At 36.4% G+C, this 12,864-nt stretch overlaps 1 protein-coding gene across 1 annotated transcript; it reads left to right on the top strand.

Annotated features, from left to right (window-relative positions):
- Positions 1-2,099: 2,099 nt before the first annotated feature.
- On the top strand, positions 2,100-6,357 carry INSL5 (insulin like 5). Its single transcript, XM_053894282.1, is given in 2 exon segments — positions 2,100-2,576; positions 2,578-6,357. Coding segments are annotated over 2 exon segments (300 nt in total). The 5' UTR covers positions 2,100-2,388; the 3' UTR covers positions 2,690-6,357.
- The last annotated feature ends 6,507 nt before the right edge of the window (positions 6,358-12,864 follow it).

Consider the following 12,864-nt stretch of genomic DNA (forward strand, 5'->3'; position numbering starts at 1 on the left):
TTAACTCATGTGACTTCTTCATTTATTTTTTTTCCCCAGGCTTGTTCTAGTATGTCTCTAATTACTGCTAAGCCACTTCTACATCAGTTTCAGGGGTTAATTATCAAAATAAATTGAATTTGGCTTGGGAAAGACGTGAGCTTGCTACCTTTCAGACAGTAAAGACCTTGTTTTCTTTAGTCTCCAGCTTGAAGTCATTTGATTGCATAACTACTTTGATGATCTCAACATCTATGGCAGGTGCTATGGGGAATAGAAGCATGTGATGCTAAGGGACATGTTGAAGTAGCATGGATAATTTCATACATGGACAATTACAAAATATAGTAAGTTGGAATTAAGGCAGGTGCTAAATAAGGATGCAAGGAAGGAATCTGTTATTGAGCACTTACTAAGTGCCAGATAGTTTCATGTACAACATTTCATTCAGTCTGACGATAAGCATCCTGTGAAGTAATATTGCCACAATTTACCATTTTACTGGGAACAAAGTTGTTCACCCAGCTGGTAGGTAGTGTGGCTAGGGAGCAAACCAAGTCTATCTGGCTTCGAGAGCTGAGGTCTTTGTTTATACTGTGTCTCAGATGGGAAAAAGAAGATCGTGAACTGCTGTAATAAATGATAGAGGCAGTGGTGTTTGATGGAGGCCCTAAAGGACGTATAGGATTTGGGGAGTTATGGCAAGTAGGGTGAAGTGAAATTCTAGTGGGAATTCTAGTAGGAATTGTTTGCTCAGAATGAACAAAGGTGGGAATGAACCTAACTAACATGTTTCAGGAATACTGAGGGGACTGATTTCACTGCTTTTCTTCATTAAAAAAAAATGTTTATTCATTTACTTTGAGAGAGAGCGCGTGCATCCATGCGCGCCCGTGCGAGTGGGAGAGGGGCTGAGATTGGGAAAGAGAGAATCCCAAGCAGGCTCTGCATTGTCAACGCAGAGCCCACGGTGAGGCTTGATCTCACCAACTGTGAGATTATGACCTGGGCTGAAATCCAGAGTCAGATGCTTAACGGACCAAGCCACCTAGGCACCCCTCTTCATTTTTCAATTCAAGATGTTTAACTGGAATTCTTTCTGCTAATCCCATATTAAAGTATGAGGTAGAATTTATTTAAGGTTCTATTTTAATAATTAACTGTGTTGGTTATGTCTTACAATAAAAAGTTAAAACAGGAAAATGTGATCACATAATGAATGTCATAACCACACATATGAATGTAAAAGTTTCAATGCAGTTGCAAATGACTTTGGTAAACGAAAATATTTTAGCAAATGACCCACGGTTTTTATATTTTGTTGGGCTAATTTCTTGAAAAATTATGAACTCATCACTCCCACATTGAGTGGGAGTTACATAGTTACTAGATGTTAGCAGATATAATAAGTGCTTTTAATCTCAAGAGAGTAAACCTAATTTACCAGACTTAGCATAATTTATCCATCTCTGGATTAGCAAGCCAAAATGCACTAGAAAGAATGCATTTGGAATATCTATGAAACACATCGGGCAATTGAACGGATGTTTGTGCAAGGCTCTGTTTTAACACCACTGACATCAGAATACAGTTTGTTTAATCTTTCACAGAGTACTTTTCGGAGTATTTTCTCATATATTATTTATTCAATCCATTACTGGCTTATTAACCAGCATTCATTCATGTAAGTTTTCTTGGAGCTTGCCAGTGTGCTAAGGTGCTGATAAATAAATTGGAATGTAGTTACATTGAAGGAGGACTTTGGGAACATCACCCTAATAACAGAGGGAACCACTTTTGGTTTTCAGACATAGAGGTTTAAATCTCTCCACTTCCTTCCTTACTGATCAACTTTGCAGGGCATACACAAGGGTTATTTTTGTTTGTGTGTTTTTTATTTATAGCATGTAACAAATACCTTGGAGGCTGCTGGTCATGGAGCAGTGGGAGCCCTTACAACAGAAGGTGAACTTGGACTTGGCTCCTCATTGGCTGCAGGACACAGGTTGTTGTCACTCCTTCTCTCCGTTCTGATGTTTCCTCTCCTGCAGATCCAGGAAGGTGGAGATGACTAAGTTCTCCCCAGAATGTCTAATCTTTCTTTATTTTTTAATTTTTTTTTCAACGTTTTTTATTTATTTTTGGGACAGAGAGACACAGAGCATGAACGGGGGAGGGGCAGAGAGAGAGGGAGACACAGAATCGGAAACAGGCTCCAGGCTCCGAGCCATCAGCCCAGAGCCTGACGCGGGGCTCGAACTCACGGACTGCGAGATTGTGACCTGGCTGAAGTCGGACGCTTAACCGACTGCGCCACCCAGGCGCCCCTGGAATGTCTAATCTTTCTGAAGCCAGACCAACATTTAAAGAAAATGATGTGCAGGACTCAATTTCCTTTAAAAACACCCAATGCACGTCCCCAAGTGCAGAACTTGGCTACAACCTTCCTTCTTTGTCGAACTCTCTTCCGTACAGCTGAGAGAAGAAACTACTTCTAACTTCCAGATAAGCACGAATGAAGTTTGGGAGGAAAGCCTGGCGCAACACTTTCCGCAGGTGGATTCCTCAGGAGAGAAGAGACTTCAGGATGAACAGCTGGCCAAGGGCTTTGGGGCTCAAAGAAGCTTTGGGGCTCTTGTCAGGACAAGACTTACAGACATTGTGTTGCACTGATGGCTGTTCCGTGACTGATTTGCCCGCTCTTTGTTAAGACAAGAGCAGATGCCCGATGAAGGTAGAGCTTTGAGCATGCGCTTAATCACGGTGTTTTACTGCTCAGTACAACACTTGCATTGTGTTATGAAAATAATGGCTTTGGGCTAGGCAATCTTTCTTTCCTAAAAGTTGTGGATCAATAGTTAAAACCACAATGAAGTGTATTTTCTCTCTTTGCCAAAGTGAATGCACTGTTCTTTTCAAATTTTAACTAATCTTTTGAAATTTTAAATGCTGTGCAAAATTGCAGTTAAAATGCCATAAACCAAGCTCACTGTGATTTTCTTCTTGTAAAAAATTTTAAAATAACTTTAAAACAGTAAGCAGATTATGCTGATGGTAGGAAAATGTTAAAAAAAAATAAGCATAAAAAGAAAATAAAAATCAACTCTTACCTCATCATCCAGAAATAACTATCCACTCTTAACTTTTGGGTTGCTGTATATTATTAACTGAGAATTTAAACATTGTTTCGTGGTCAAGTATAAGAATCTAAACAAAGTACTTTTTCTCAAAACATCTTTAAGTGCTCAAAAAATGTTTCCTAATATGCAGCCCTTCTACTTGAGGATAGCTGGAGACATATGTGTATCAGTTAGATCTCCCTAAAACCCAGAGAATATTTGAGTAATGAGCTCCTTCCTATAGTCTGGGCTGCTTTGGTTTTGCCTTCCTACTGCTGAGATAAAAGGACATTGTATTGGGGCACCTGGGTGGCTCAGTCGGTTGAACCTGCGACTTCCGCTCAGGTCATCAGGTGATGATCTGACAGTCGGTGAGTTGGAGCCTTGCATCAGGCTCGCTGCTGTCAGCTCAGAGCCTTGAACCTGCTTAGGATTCTGTGTGTCTCTTTCTCTCTCTCTGCCCCCCTCCTTGTGTTCTCTCTCTCTCTCTCTCTCAAAAGATAAATAAAAATAAACATTTTTTTAAAAAAGGACATTGTATTCTCCTTCTAGAAATTAAGAAACTGAGACCTGTATAGCCAAATCTCATGACACAATTGGATGTTTTTACAAAGTAAGGAAATCACAAAACTATGTTTTCATTTCTAACTCTGACATTCAACTCCCCAGTGGTTTGTAACAATACACTGTCTGTTCATCTGTGGTGCTGATCTTATTACTACTACAGTCTGTATTTGAAATCCATCTACTACATTCTGGGCACTTAAACTGTGTCAAAGCCTTGTGCATGGCATTTAAACATTTTAACACATTTGTTGCAGGAAACCTATGAGTGTGGACAGTACACTTCATCACCATTTTGCAGATAAAGAAACTAAAGCTCAGTGGAATCAGGTAAACATGTCCTAAGTCACAGACAGCTAAGGAGGGTGGTGTTACTGGATTCAAACTTAGGCTGCTTAGCACGAAGGCAGTCACATCAAACTGTACTGGTAGTCAATGTATTCTTCACCACCAGGAACTCCCCAGGTATTTTTGTTCGTTTGGTTTTTGGTTTTGCGATGTGTGCGTGTGTGTGTGTGTGTGTGTGTGTGTGTGTGTGTGTGTGTGTGTGTCACTGGAAGAATGTCCATTGATGAAGTGGTGAAAATCATATTAAGTCTCAGTCTTTGAATACATGCCTTTTCAATACGGGTGGGTGTGAAATGGGGAGACTGCATGAAGTGCTTTTGCAGCATACTGGAGTGTGATGGTGATCTCATGGTAAAGCACTTACCTGATTGAATTGTGAACTTAAACTAGCTGCTTTTCCCGTGAAGCATCTTTTTTTTTTTTTTTTTAAGAAAGACTGAAAAACTGTAGTTATTCAGATATGGTATTTGAAATTAAACAAAAAATGTGAAAATGAACAAAATGAGCCTCACTTCAAGAAAAACAATTGACAATATTTGTTGCTGATGATAAAATTCAAGCTTCCAAGCAATTTTAAGAAACTTTTATCCTCTACCATGGGCACCAGTGGTGATATTAATGAATTTTACTTTTTGATATCGTGTAGTGAAATGCGTTAACATTTGGGAGATCTGCATAACTCAGTGAACCAATATTTTCCAAATGATGGATGCATGATATTACAAAATCATGAGTGGGGAAAAGACCCATTTAATGTGCAAAATAAAGATTTTAATCTAACAGTACAAAAATTCATTGATGTGATTTCAGATTCTACATTGCAACTAACCTTTAATCAACAGCTACTTGTCAAGTTTTGGTATAATATTAAAAAAGAATATCAAAATGATCTAAAAAGATAATTTCATTAAATAAAATTGAAATCATCTTAAATTAATGAAACAAAATAGTCTTTTAAAATAACCTTCCCTTTTTCAACTAAATATCTGGATTTTCTGTGAGGCTGGACTTTTCTTTTCATATATTCAATCAACATAACACACAGTAACAGACTGAATGCACAAGCTGATAATGAGAATTGTGCTGTATTTTATAAAGGCAGTCCTTAGAGACTTGTAAAAATATAAACCAGGACCACTCTTCAACATATGTATTTTGTTTTGTGAAAATAGGTATTTTTCATAAAATGTTATTGTGTTAATATGTGGTAGGTTTATTATTTTTAAATGAGTTAATAAATATTTTTAAGTTTCTGTTTTAAATTCCAGTATGATAAATCTGGATAAATTCAACCCACATAAACAAAAGCCCTTTGAAGTTCTTAATAATTTTTAAGAGTATAAAGAGTTCTGAGACCAAAAAGTTTGAGAGTTCCTATTCTAGAACATGTATGTTTTTAGACTTCATCAATAGATATTCAAGTTGTTTGCAGTAGTTGCCATTATAAATAAAGATGAAGTAAACAGCCTTGTTCATGTACCCTTACATACTGACACTTTTACTTTAATGGGATAGCTTATCAAGTTGCTAAGAAAAAAGGCATGTTTATTTTTTCAGTATATTTGTAGTAGTTACTATTTAATTGATATATACTTATAGTTATTTAAAATGTATCTATATAATTTACATGGAGAAACAAAAAAGAAAAATGAGACCTACTCTCTTCACTTAAATAAATCCCATAGTCCGGATGGGTGAAAAATATATGTATCAAGTTAGGAAATGCAAATAATCCAGAGAAGTGTGAAATAAAACAAAACTTCATTGCCTTCCATTTGGTTCTAAAGTAATAGTATAACCCTTATTAAGAGTTTCTTATAATTTCTGCCAGAAAAGAAATGTTAAGATTGAATTTATATAGTATAGCTACAAATATAGATAGCTTGCTCTATATCTGTGTCTATCTCTCATCTATCTACCTACCTATCTGCCTATTAATCTATCTATAGCAGAGATTTTTAGCTGTCCTCCAAAATTTCTCCTCTTCCTTTTGGTCACACAGCTAGACTACATCTCGGTCTCCTTTGCAGGTATATGTGGTCACGTGACTAATTTTGGCCAATTAAATGTGAGTAGTAGTGATATGCGCCACTCCAAGACTAGCCCTTAAAATCATTCATACTATTCCTCAACTTAGCAAGTAATAGCCTTTGAGTTATTTTATGTATTTACATTTAAAATTTTTTTCATTTTATTTTCTTTTTTTTTGAGAAAGTATGCAAGCAGGGGAGAGGGAGAGAGAGAATCCACCCAGCATGGAGCCCCACATGGGGCCAATCTTGTGATCATGATCATGAGATCATGACCTAAGCTGAAATCAAGAGTCAGGCGCTTAACCAAATGAACCACCCAGGCACCCAGTTGTTTGATGTTTGATTCTTTTTTTTTTTTTTTACAGGAATTAACCTACTCTAATACAATACCTATTGAGCTTATCATACTATTTAAAAAAGTTTTTTTAATGTTTATTTACTTTTGAGAGACACACAGAGCGCAAGCAGGGGAGGGGCAGAGAGAGAGGGAGACACAGAATCTGAAGCAGGCTCCAGGCTCTGGGCTGTCAGCACAGAGCCCGACACAGGGCTAGAACCCACAAACCGTGAGATCATGACCTGACCCTTAACTAAGCCACCCAGGTGCCCCTATCATACTATTTTACACAGAAAGTGACTACCATACTACTTCCATCCTGTTGTTGTATGTAATATATCTTGGAGATATTTCAGTAACATTTTGGTATGTGTATTTTAAATTTAAAAACATATATGAAGAGGGCCACGTGGGTGGTTCAGTCAGTTAAGCGTCCAACTTCGGCTCAGATCATGATCTCGCAGTTTGTGGGTTCCAGCCCCACATCAGGCTCTGTGCTGACAGTTCAGAGCCTGGAGCCTGCTTTGGATTCTGTGTCTCCCTCTCTCTCTCTGTTCCTCCCCCGCTCACACTCTGTCTCTATCTCTATTTCTCAAAAATAAATAAATATTAAAAAAATTAAAAAAAAAACATATACCAAGAGATTACCATTTAAAAAGTTTGTATTAATCCATATTCCTACAAGAAATTTGTGTGAGTACATATTTCTCTATATCCTCACCTATTCATAGTGTTACTGCACTTGCTAAAAATTTGCAATTCTTAAAGGTGAAATACTGAATATCATTTTTTACTTTATTGGCATTATCATGGCTATGGTCACCTTTGGATTTATTGGACATATGTATTTTCTCTTCTGTAAATTAGTCTGTTTCTGTGCTTTGCCCATTTTTAAATGTATTTATAATAGTTTTCTTGTTACTTTTCAAGGTTCTTTAATATTAAGGATACTAACTTTTTGAATGTCATCTGAGAAAAATATGTTCCCCCTCTTTGGTATGTCTTGACTTCAGTTAGTCTTTTGTCAATATCTGTCTTTTATAGTTTCTGTATTTTCTGCTTTGCTTAGGAATATCCCCCTTAGTGCGAGGTTGTAAAGGAATTCTACTATGTTTTATTCTGATAATTTTGTTTTATATCTTTTGCATTTAAATTTAAGCCACATTAGGGGTGCCTGGGTGGCTCAGTTGGTTAGGCGTCCTGCTTGTTATAGGCTCAGGTCATGATCTCATGGTTGGTGAGTTTGAGCCCCTGGTTGGCTCCATGCTAATAGCACAGAGCTTGCTTGGGATTCTCTCTCTCTCTCTCTCTGCCCCTCCCTCGCAAATGCACAAGTGCTCTCTCTCTCAAAATAAATAAATACGTTTTAAAAAAGTAAATTTAACCCACATTACACTTATTTTTGTATAGAGTGAAGTGTTTAATTTTAATTTTCTTCCAAAGGGACAGAAAATTTTTCCTGCATTATTTATTAAATGAACCATCTTTTGTCCATGGAAATTTCATGTCACTTTAGTCATATGTTTTTTTCATTACATTTGGAACTATTATAGGGCCTTTATTGTGTTCACTTCTCTACTTATTGTGAACTAGCCACATACTACTTTGATTTCAGTAATTTTATGGGAAATTTTAATATCTTTTAAGAAAAGCTGTCCATCATTATAGATTAGGTTTCTGGGGGGAATTTTTATGGCTATTATGAAACATAGATTCTTCCATATGGATTTTATAATTATGTTATTTTGTTCCCCAAAAACTTTATTGGAATTACAACTTGAATTGCATTGCATTTATACTAATGAAGGACATATCATATTCTATGATATTAAGAATTCCTATCCAAAATATGTTTCTATAATAATGTAGCATTTTATTCCTTTTAATAACTTTTTGTAATGTTAATTATGTACATCTTGCACCTTTTTATATTACCTTTTTATTTGCCACTTTTATTTGCCACTGTGAATGAGAAATTTCCCCCATGTTCGTTTCTAAATCTTATTGTGGTACAAAGAAAAATCTTGATTTTTGTACATTCATCTTTTCTCCAGAGCCTTGTCCAGTTATTTTATTAAATTTAATGGCTGCCTTGCTAGTTTATCTTGGGCTTTCTAGGTATACAGTATTATCATCTGGTAATAAAAAGGTAATTTTATCTCTTCCAATATTTATTGCTTCATATTCTTCATGCAGCAATGCTTTATTGAGATTAATGCCAGGCATTGTTGTGGATTCTATGGATACAACTGTGAATAAAACAGATGAATAAAGTGTATATTCTAGTGGAAGGCAGGCATAAACAATAGAAATATTAAATAATGACTGATGCTGAGGAGAAAAGAAAGTATGGGAGGGGGATAGGAAGGTTTGGTGGTGGAGTGGATTTGAGACAAGGTGGCTAGAGAGAGCCTTACAGGGAGGGGAACCACTCAAGAATTCTCAACAACAGTGATGATAGTAAGCATCTCTTTCATGTTCCTAATTTTAATGGAAATGGCTTTAACATTTCAGTACTCAGTATGATGTTTGCTGTTTAAAATATTTTTAAAAATAAATAGTAAAGCAATAGTCTTTACATTATATATGTATATATATTATTGGCCATCTTAAGAGTGTTATTCTATTATATATTGCTTAAGAATTTATTTTGTTATAAGCAGCTTCTCGATTTTATCAAATACCTATTTAACTTCATCATATATTTTTCTCTTTTGTTAAAATGAAGAATTACTTTGATAGCCTTCCTTATGTTGAGATTTCTCTGCATCCTCAGAATAAATCTGATTATGGTGTAATATTCTTTACTTTGATATGTTGTATATCAGAAGAACTAAATGTGTTTTTTTTATTTATTTGTGGCTTTTATTTAATTCAATCTGATAAGAAAATGAAGCAAATTCATGTTTAATGAGTGACATGATATACTTGATTATATTCTATATAATCTAGTATTTATTTTAATATTTTTGTTTGCATTTCTCACTTATTAATTTAGAAATGTTATTGTCTTTTTCTATGTCATTGCTGGTTACTTTCCACTTTCTGCTAGATATATTAAAATTTCAACTTCCTTATTATGATTCTAATTCTCTTCCTCCACTAAGATGAACCCTTTAGAACAAAGGTGGTCAAACTATGGCCCATGGGCCAAATATGCCCTATCATCTGATTTTGTATGGCTTACGTACTACAAGGGTTTTTACTTTGAAAATAGTTGGAAAAAGTCAAAAGAAGAGTAACTTCATGATACATGAGAAATATAGAAAATTAAACTTTCAGTTACACAAATAAAGTTTTATTGGAACACAGCACACTTACATGGTTATTTACTGTCCATGGCTGCGTTTGTGTTTCCATGGCAGAGTTAAGTAGTCAAGTGGGAGACCATATGGTCTACAAAGTTGAAAATATTTACCATCTGGCCCCTTATTGTTTTCTGACCTATGCTTAAGGACATTTCCTAATTGTCTAATTTTCTCAGGTTGACCCAACTCTCTAGAGTGAGTCCTTAGAAGACTTTTATGTTTATGAACAAGGATGCAAGTAAGCAACTTAGCTGTATTTTTAATTTTTTAGCTCTCCTACCAAAGTAAAGTTCTTGTTATAGAATAAATTTTCTTTAAAAAATATAAAGATAATGTATTTTTATAATTAACTAACAACATACAGTTTATTTTTCTCTGAAATGAAATAATGGCTAAGCTTAATATTTCTCATATGAACTTTAAAAATGATTTCCAGCACCCCCTGCACAAATCAGGCTGGATATTCTGTTCTTTTGGTATTTAGATGATCCACCCTCATGGTTTGTGGGAAGCAACAATTTTCCTTTTATGACTACAAATGTAAAGTGAAACTTAGTGTTTCCCATACTGGTTATACTGGTTCCTTGCCTTGCTAAGTAGGGAAACAGCCTAGTGGGTGGGTGGAGAACCACAAGTTTCAAGTTGTGTCCTGCACTAGGGGGAAGAAAAAGTTGTGTACTGTAGTTAAACTGTGATGAAAGCTACCGAGGAAAAATTACAGGCAACTTTAATCAGATACTTAACATATTTAAGCCTCAATAAACCTTATAGTCGTGTTCTAGTATGTGTTCACGCATGTGAAGAAGGGAAGAGAACATATGAGATCAAATGGACACTAAGACAGGAAAAAACAAGTAGCAATAAGCAAAAACATTAAAAGAAACCAAGTAAGTACTGAAGTGGAGGCAAGACATCTGATTGGAAGCACTATAAAAATAGGCAGAGATTAGCAAAAAGAGGTTAATTTGGAGATAAATAGGGTTTCATAATAAATGTGGACTTGAGGAAAAATTACTTGTCAAAGATCTAGCAGTAGATGATTAAAACTTTGAACAGAAAGAAAAAACATCAGGTAATCTACGGTATGACATTATGGGGTGAGCCGAAATTGCTAAAACATATGCACAATTCTTTAGGAAAACAGGATCTGTAGGAAGAAATTGGATGTCCACAATAAAGGTCTATGATAGGCCAGACATTTTATGGATACTTTTCTTCTAAGTCTTCAAGGCAAGAACATGAGCAGTGGTCATTGGCCACAAATCAATAATAAGTAGTGATCATTATAATTGTTTTTACCTTTGAAAAAACTGAGGCTCAGGGCACTGGCCACTTTGCCCAAAGTCACACAAGCTAAAAAAGGCTGGAAGCAAAAATGACTATTTGTCAAGTCTGTGCTTAAAAAACAAAATAACAAAAAAAACCCGAGCCTCCAAACAAAAACAACTATACCACATTGCTGCTGAAAAGAAATGAATTCAGAACAGAGCTGAGGTGGAATGTGGCCAGAGTAATGTGTGGCCAATTTGGCCTGGAGAACCAGTTCCGCTGTTAGTGAAAGCATCATGGCGGTGAGGATGGGAACAGACTGCAGGAGGGAAAAGCAGAGTAGCAGAGAAAATCAGAAGTGGTGGGTGTACGCCAGTTCCTTAAGAACTGAGAGAGCAAAAAAGCATAGTAAGTTATCCGTAACTATTTAATATTGAGTTTTCTTAATGTGTTTTTTTATAATATCTAGAAAGACAGGGCAAGTAATGGTCCCAACAAGGCAAGTGTTCATTTTCTAAAATGCTAGATTTAAAAGTTCTAATTTCTCAACTGTTGTTTTTTAAATAACCCTCTATACTGGATAATTCCCAACAGTTTTAAAAAATCAGTGAGCTGGGTAGCGCTTAATTTCCCAGCGCGTAATCTATTGGACTCTGTTGCAAGGGCCTCCTATTATATTTTCTTTAAAGTCATCCTATTAACAATGACAACAGACAACAGCACTGACACTTCCATTCAATATGCTGATGTATTTTTGAGAGAACCTTTTATTTTTTATGATGTCTGACAACAGAGATGGATCATTTAGATTTTTTTAAAAGTAGAAAAAGAAAGAAAGGCATCATTTAATTTTGGTGTTGGGGGAAATTTTCCCTGCTGATTCTGGGGGGAGGGTTTCCTGCTGACATTCCCAGAATTAACTGAATTTTCAGTAATTTGCTATTAGTACTATACTTGCTGCTGCTAATGAATATTTCATAAAGCAGGAGGAAGATGTTAGGTTTCAATCTGGTTGACTGCCAAGTGCAAACCTCTCACCTTGATGTAGCTCAGCCCCAGTCCCACTTTTTCAGCTGCCTCAGGCTTTTTCCATCCGAACGTCCCATTATTAGCTTAAATTCAACAAGTACAAAATCAAGGTTAGCATTTTAGTTCTCAAATTCTTCCTTGCTGACTTCTTTATTTTTGCTCACAGGACCATTGGTTTAGTTGCCCAGATTCAAACTTTCAACTCCAATCATCGGAGTTACTATTGATTGAGGACTTCCCATCTGTTAAGCACTTAGCAAACATGTATTTTCGCTCGTTTTTAGCAAGCTAAAACAAGCTCGTTTTAGGCTGCACCTCCAGGCTTTTCCCTTAGAGTCAGTGTTCAGCCTCCTGGGCCGGCTCTTAGGCTGTCAGCTCCCCACCGCCTGCCTCACTCCAAACTCTGTGAGGCAGATACTAACTGGTGTTATCATTGCTTTGCTTTAAGGTGGGGAAGTTTCAGCTTAAGTCAAGTTAGTCATTTATTCAAGGTCACTTAACTAGTGACTAGAACAGCAGGACTCAGACCTGAGACTGCAAACAGCTAGAGCTGTTTTATTGTGTTGCCTTAGAGCCACTTCTGACTCCTCTTTCCCCTTTGCCTGGTCATGAAGACTTTGCCCTCTGCCCCTCTGCCCTTTGTCCTTAAAAGGTTCCGGACAACTGTCCTCTCCTTTCCATTTCACCCTGTTCAGCCTCTCACTACCTCTCCCTTCTTCTAAGTAGTCTTCCTGCTCTTTACTGACACATTCGTCCTCCTAAAGAATCACTCCATATACACCATGAGCTGAATGAAAAGCCTTCGATGACTACCCATGGCCTGAGTGTGGCTTTCTTGCCCAGACATTAATGTTACCATCCATGGACCCTTCCAGTGT

This window comes from Panthera pardus, unplaced genomic scaffold (genome assembly GCF_024362965.1).
Source record: "Panthera pardus isolate Hobbes unplaced genomic scaffold, ASM2436296v1 HiC_scaffold_11, whole genome shotgun sequence".
NCBI lineage: Eukaryota > Metazoa > Chordata > Mammalia > Carnivora > Felidae > Panthera > Panthera pardus.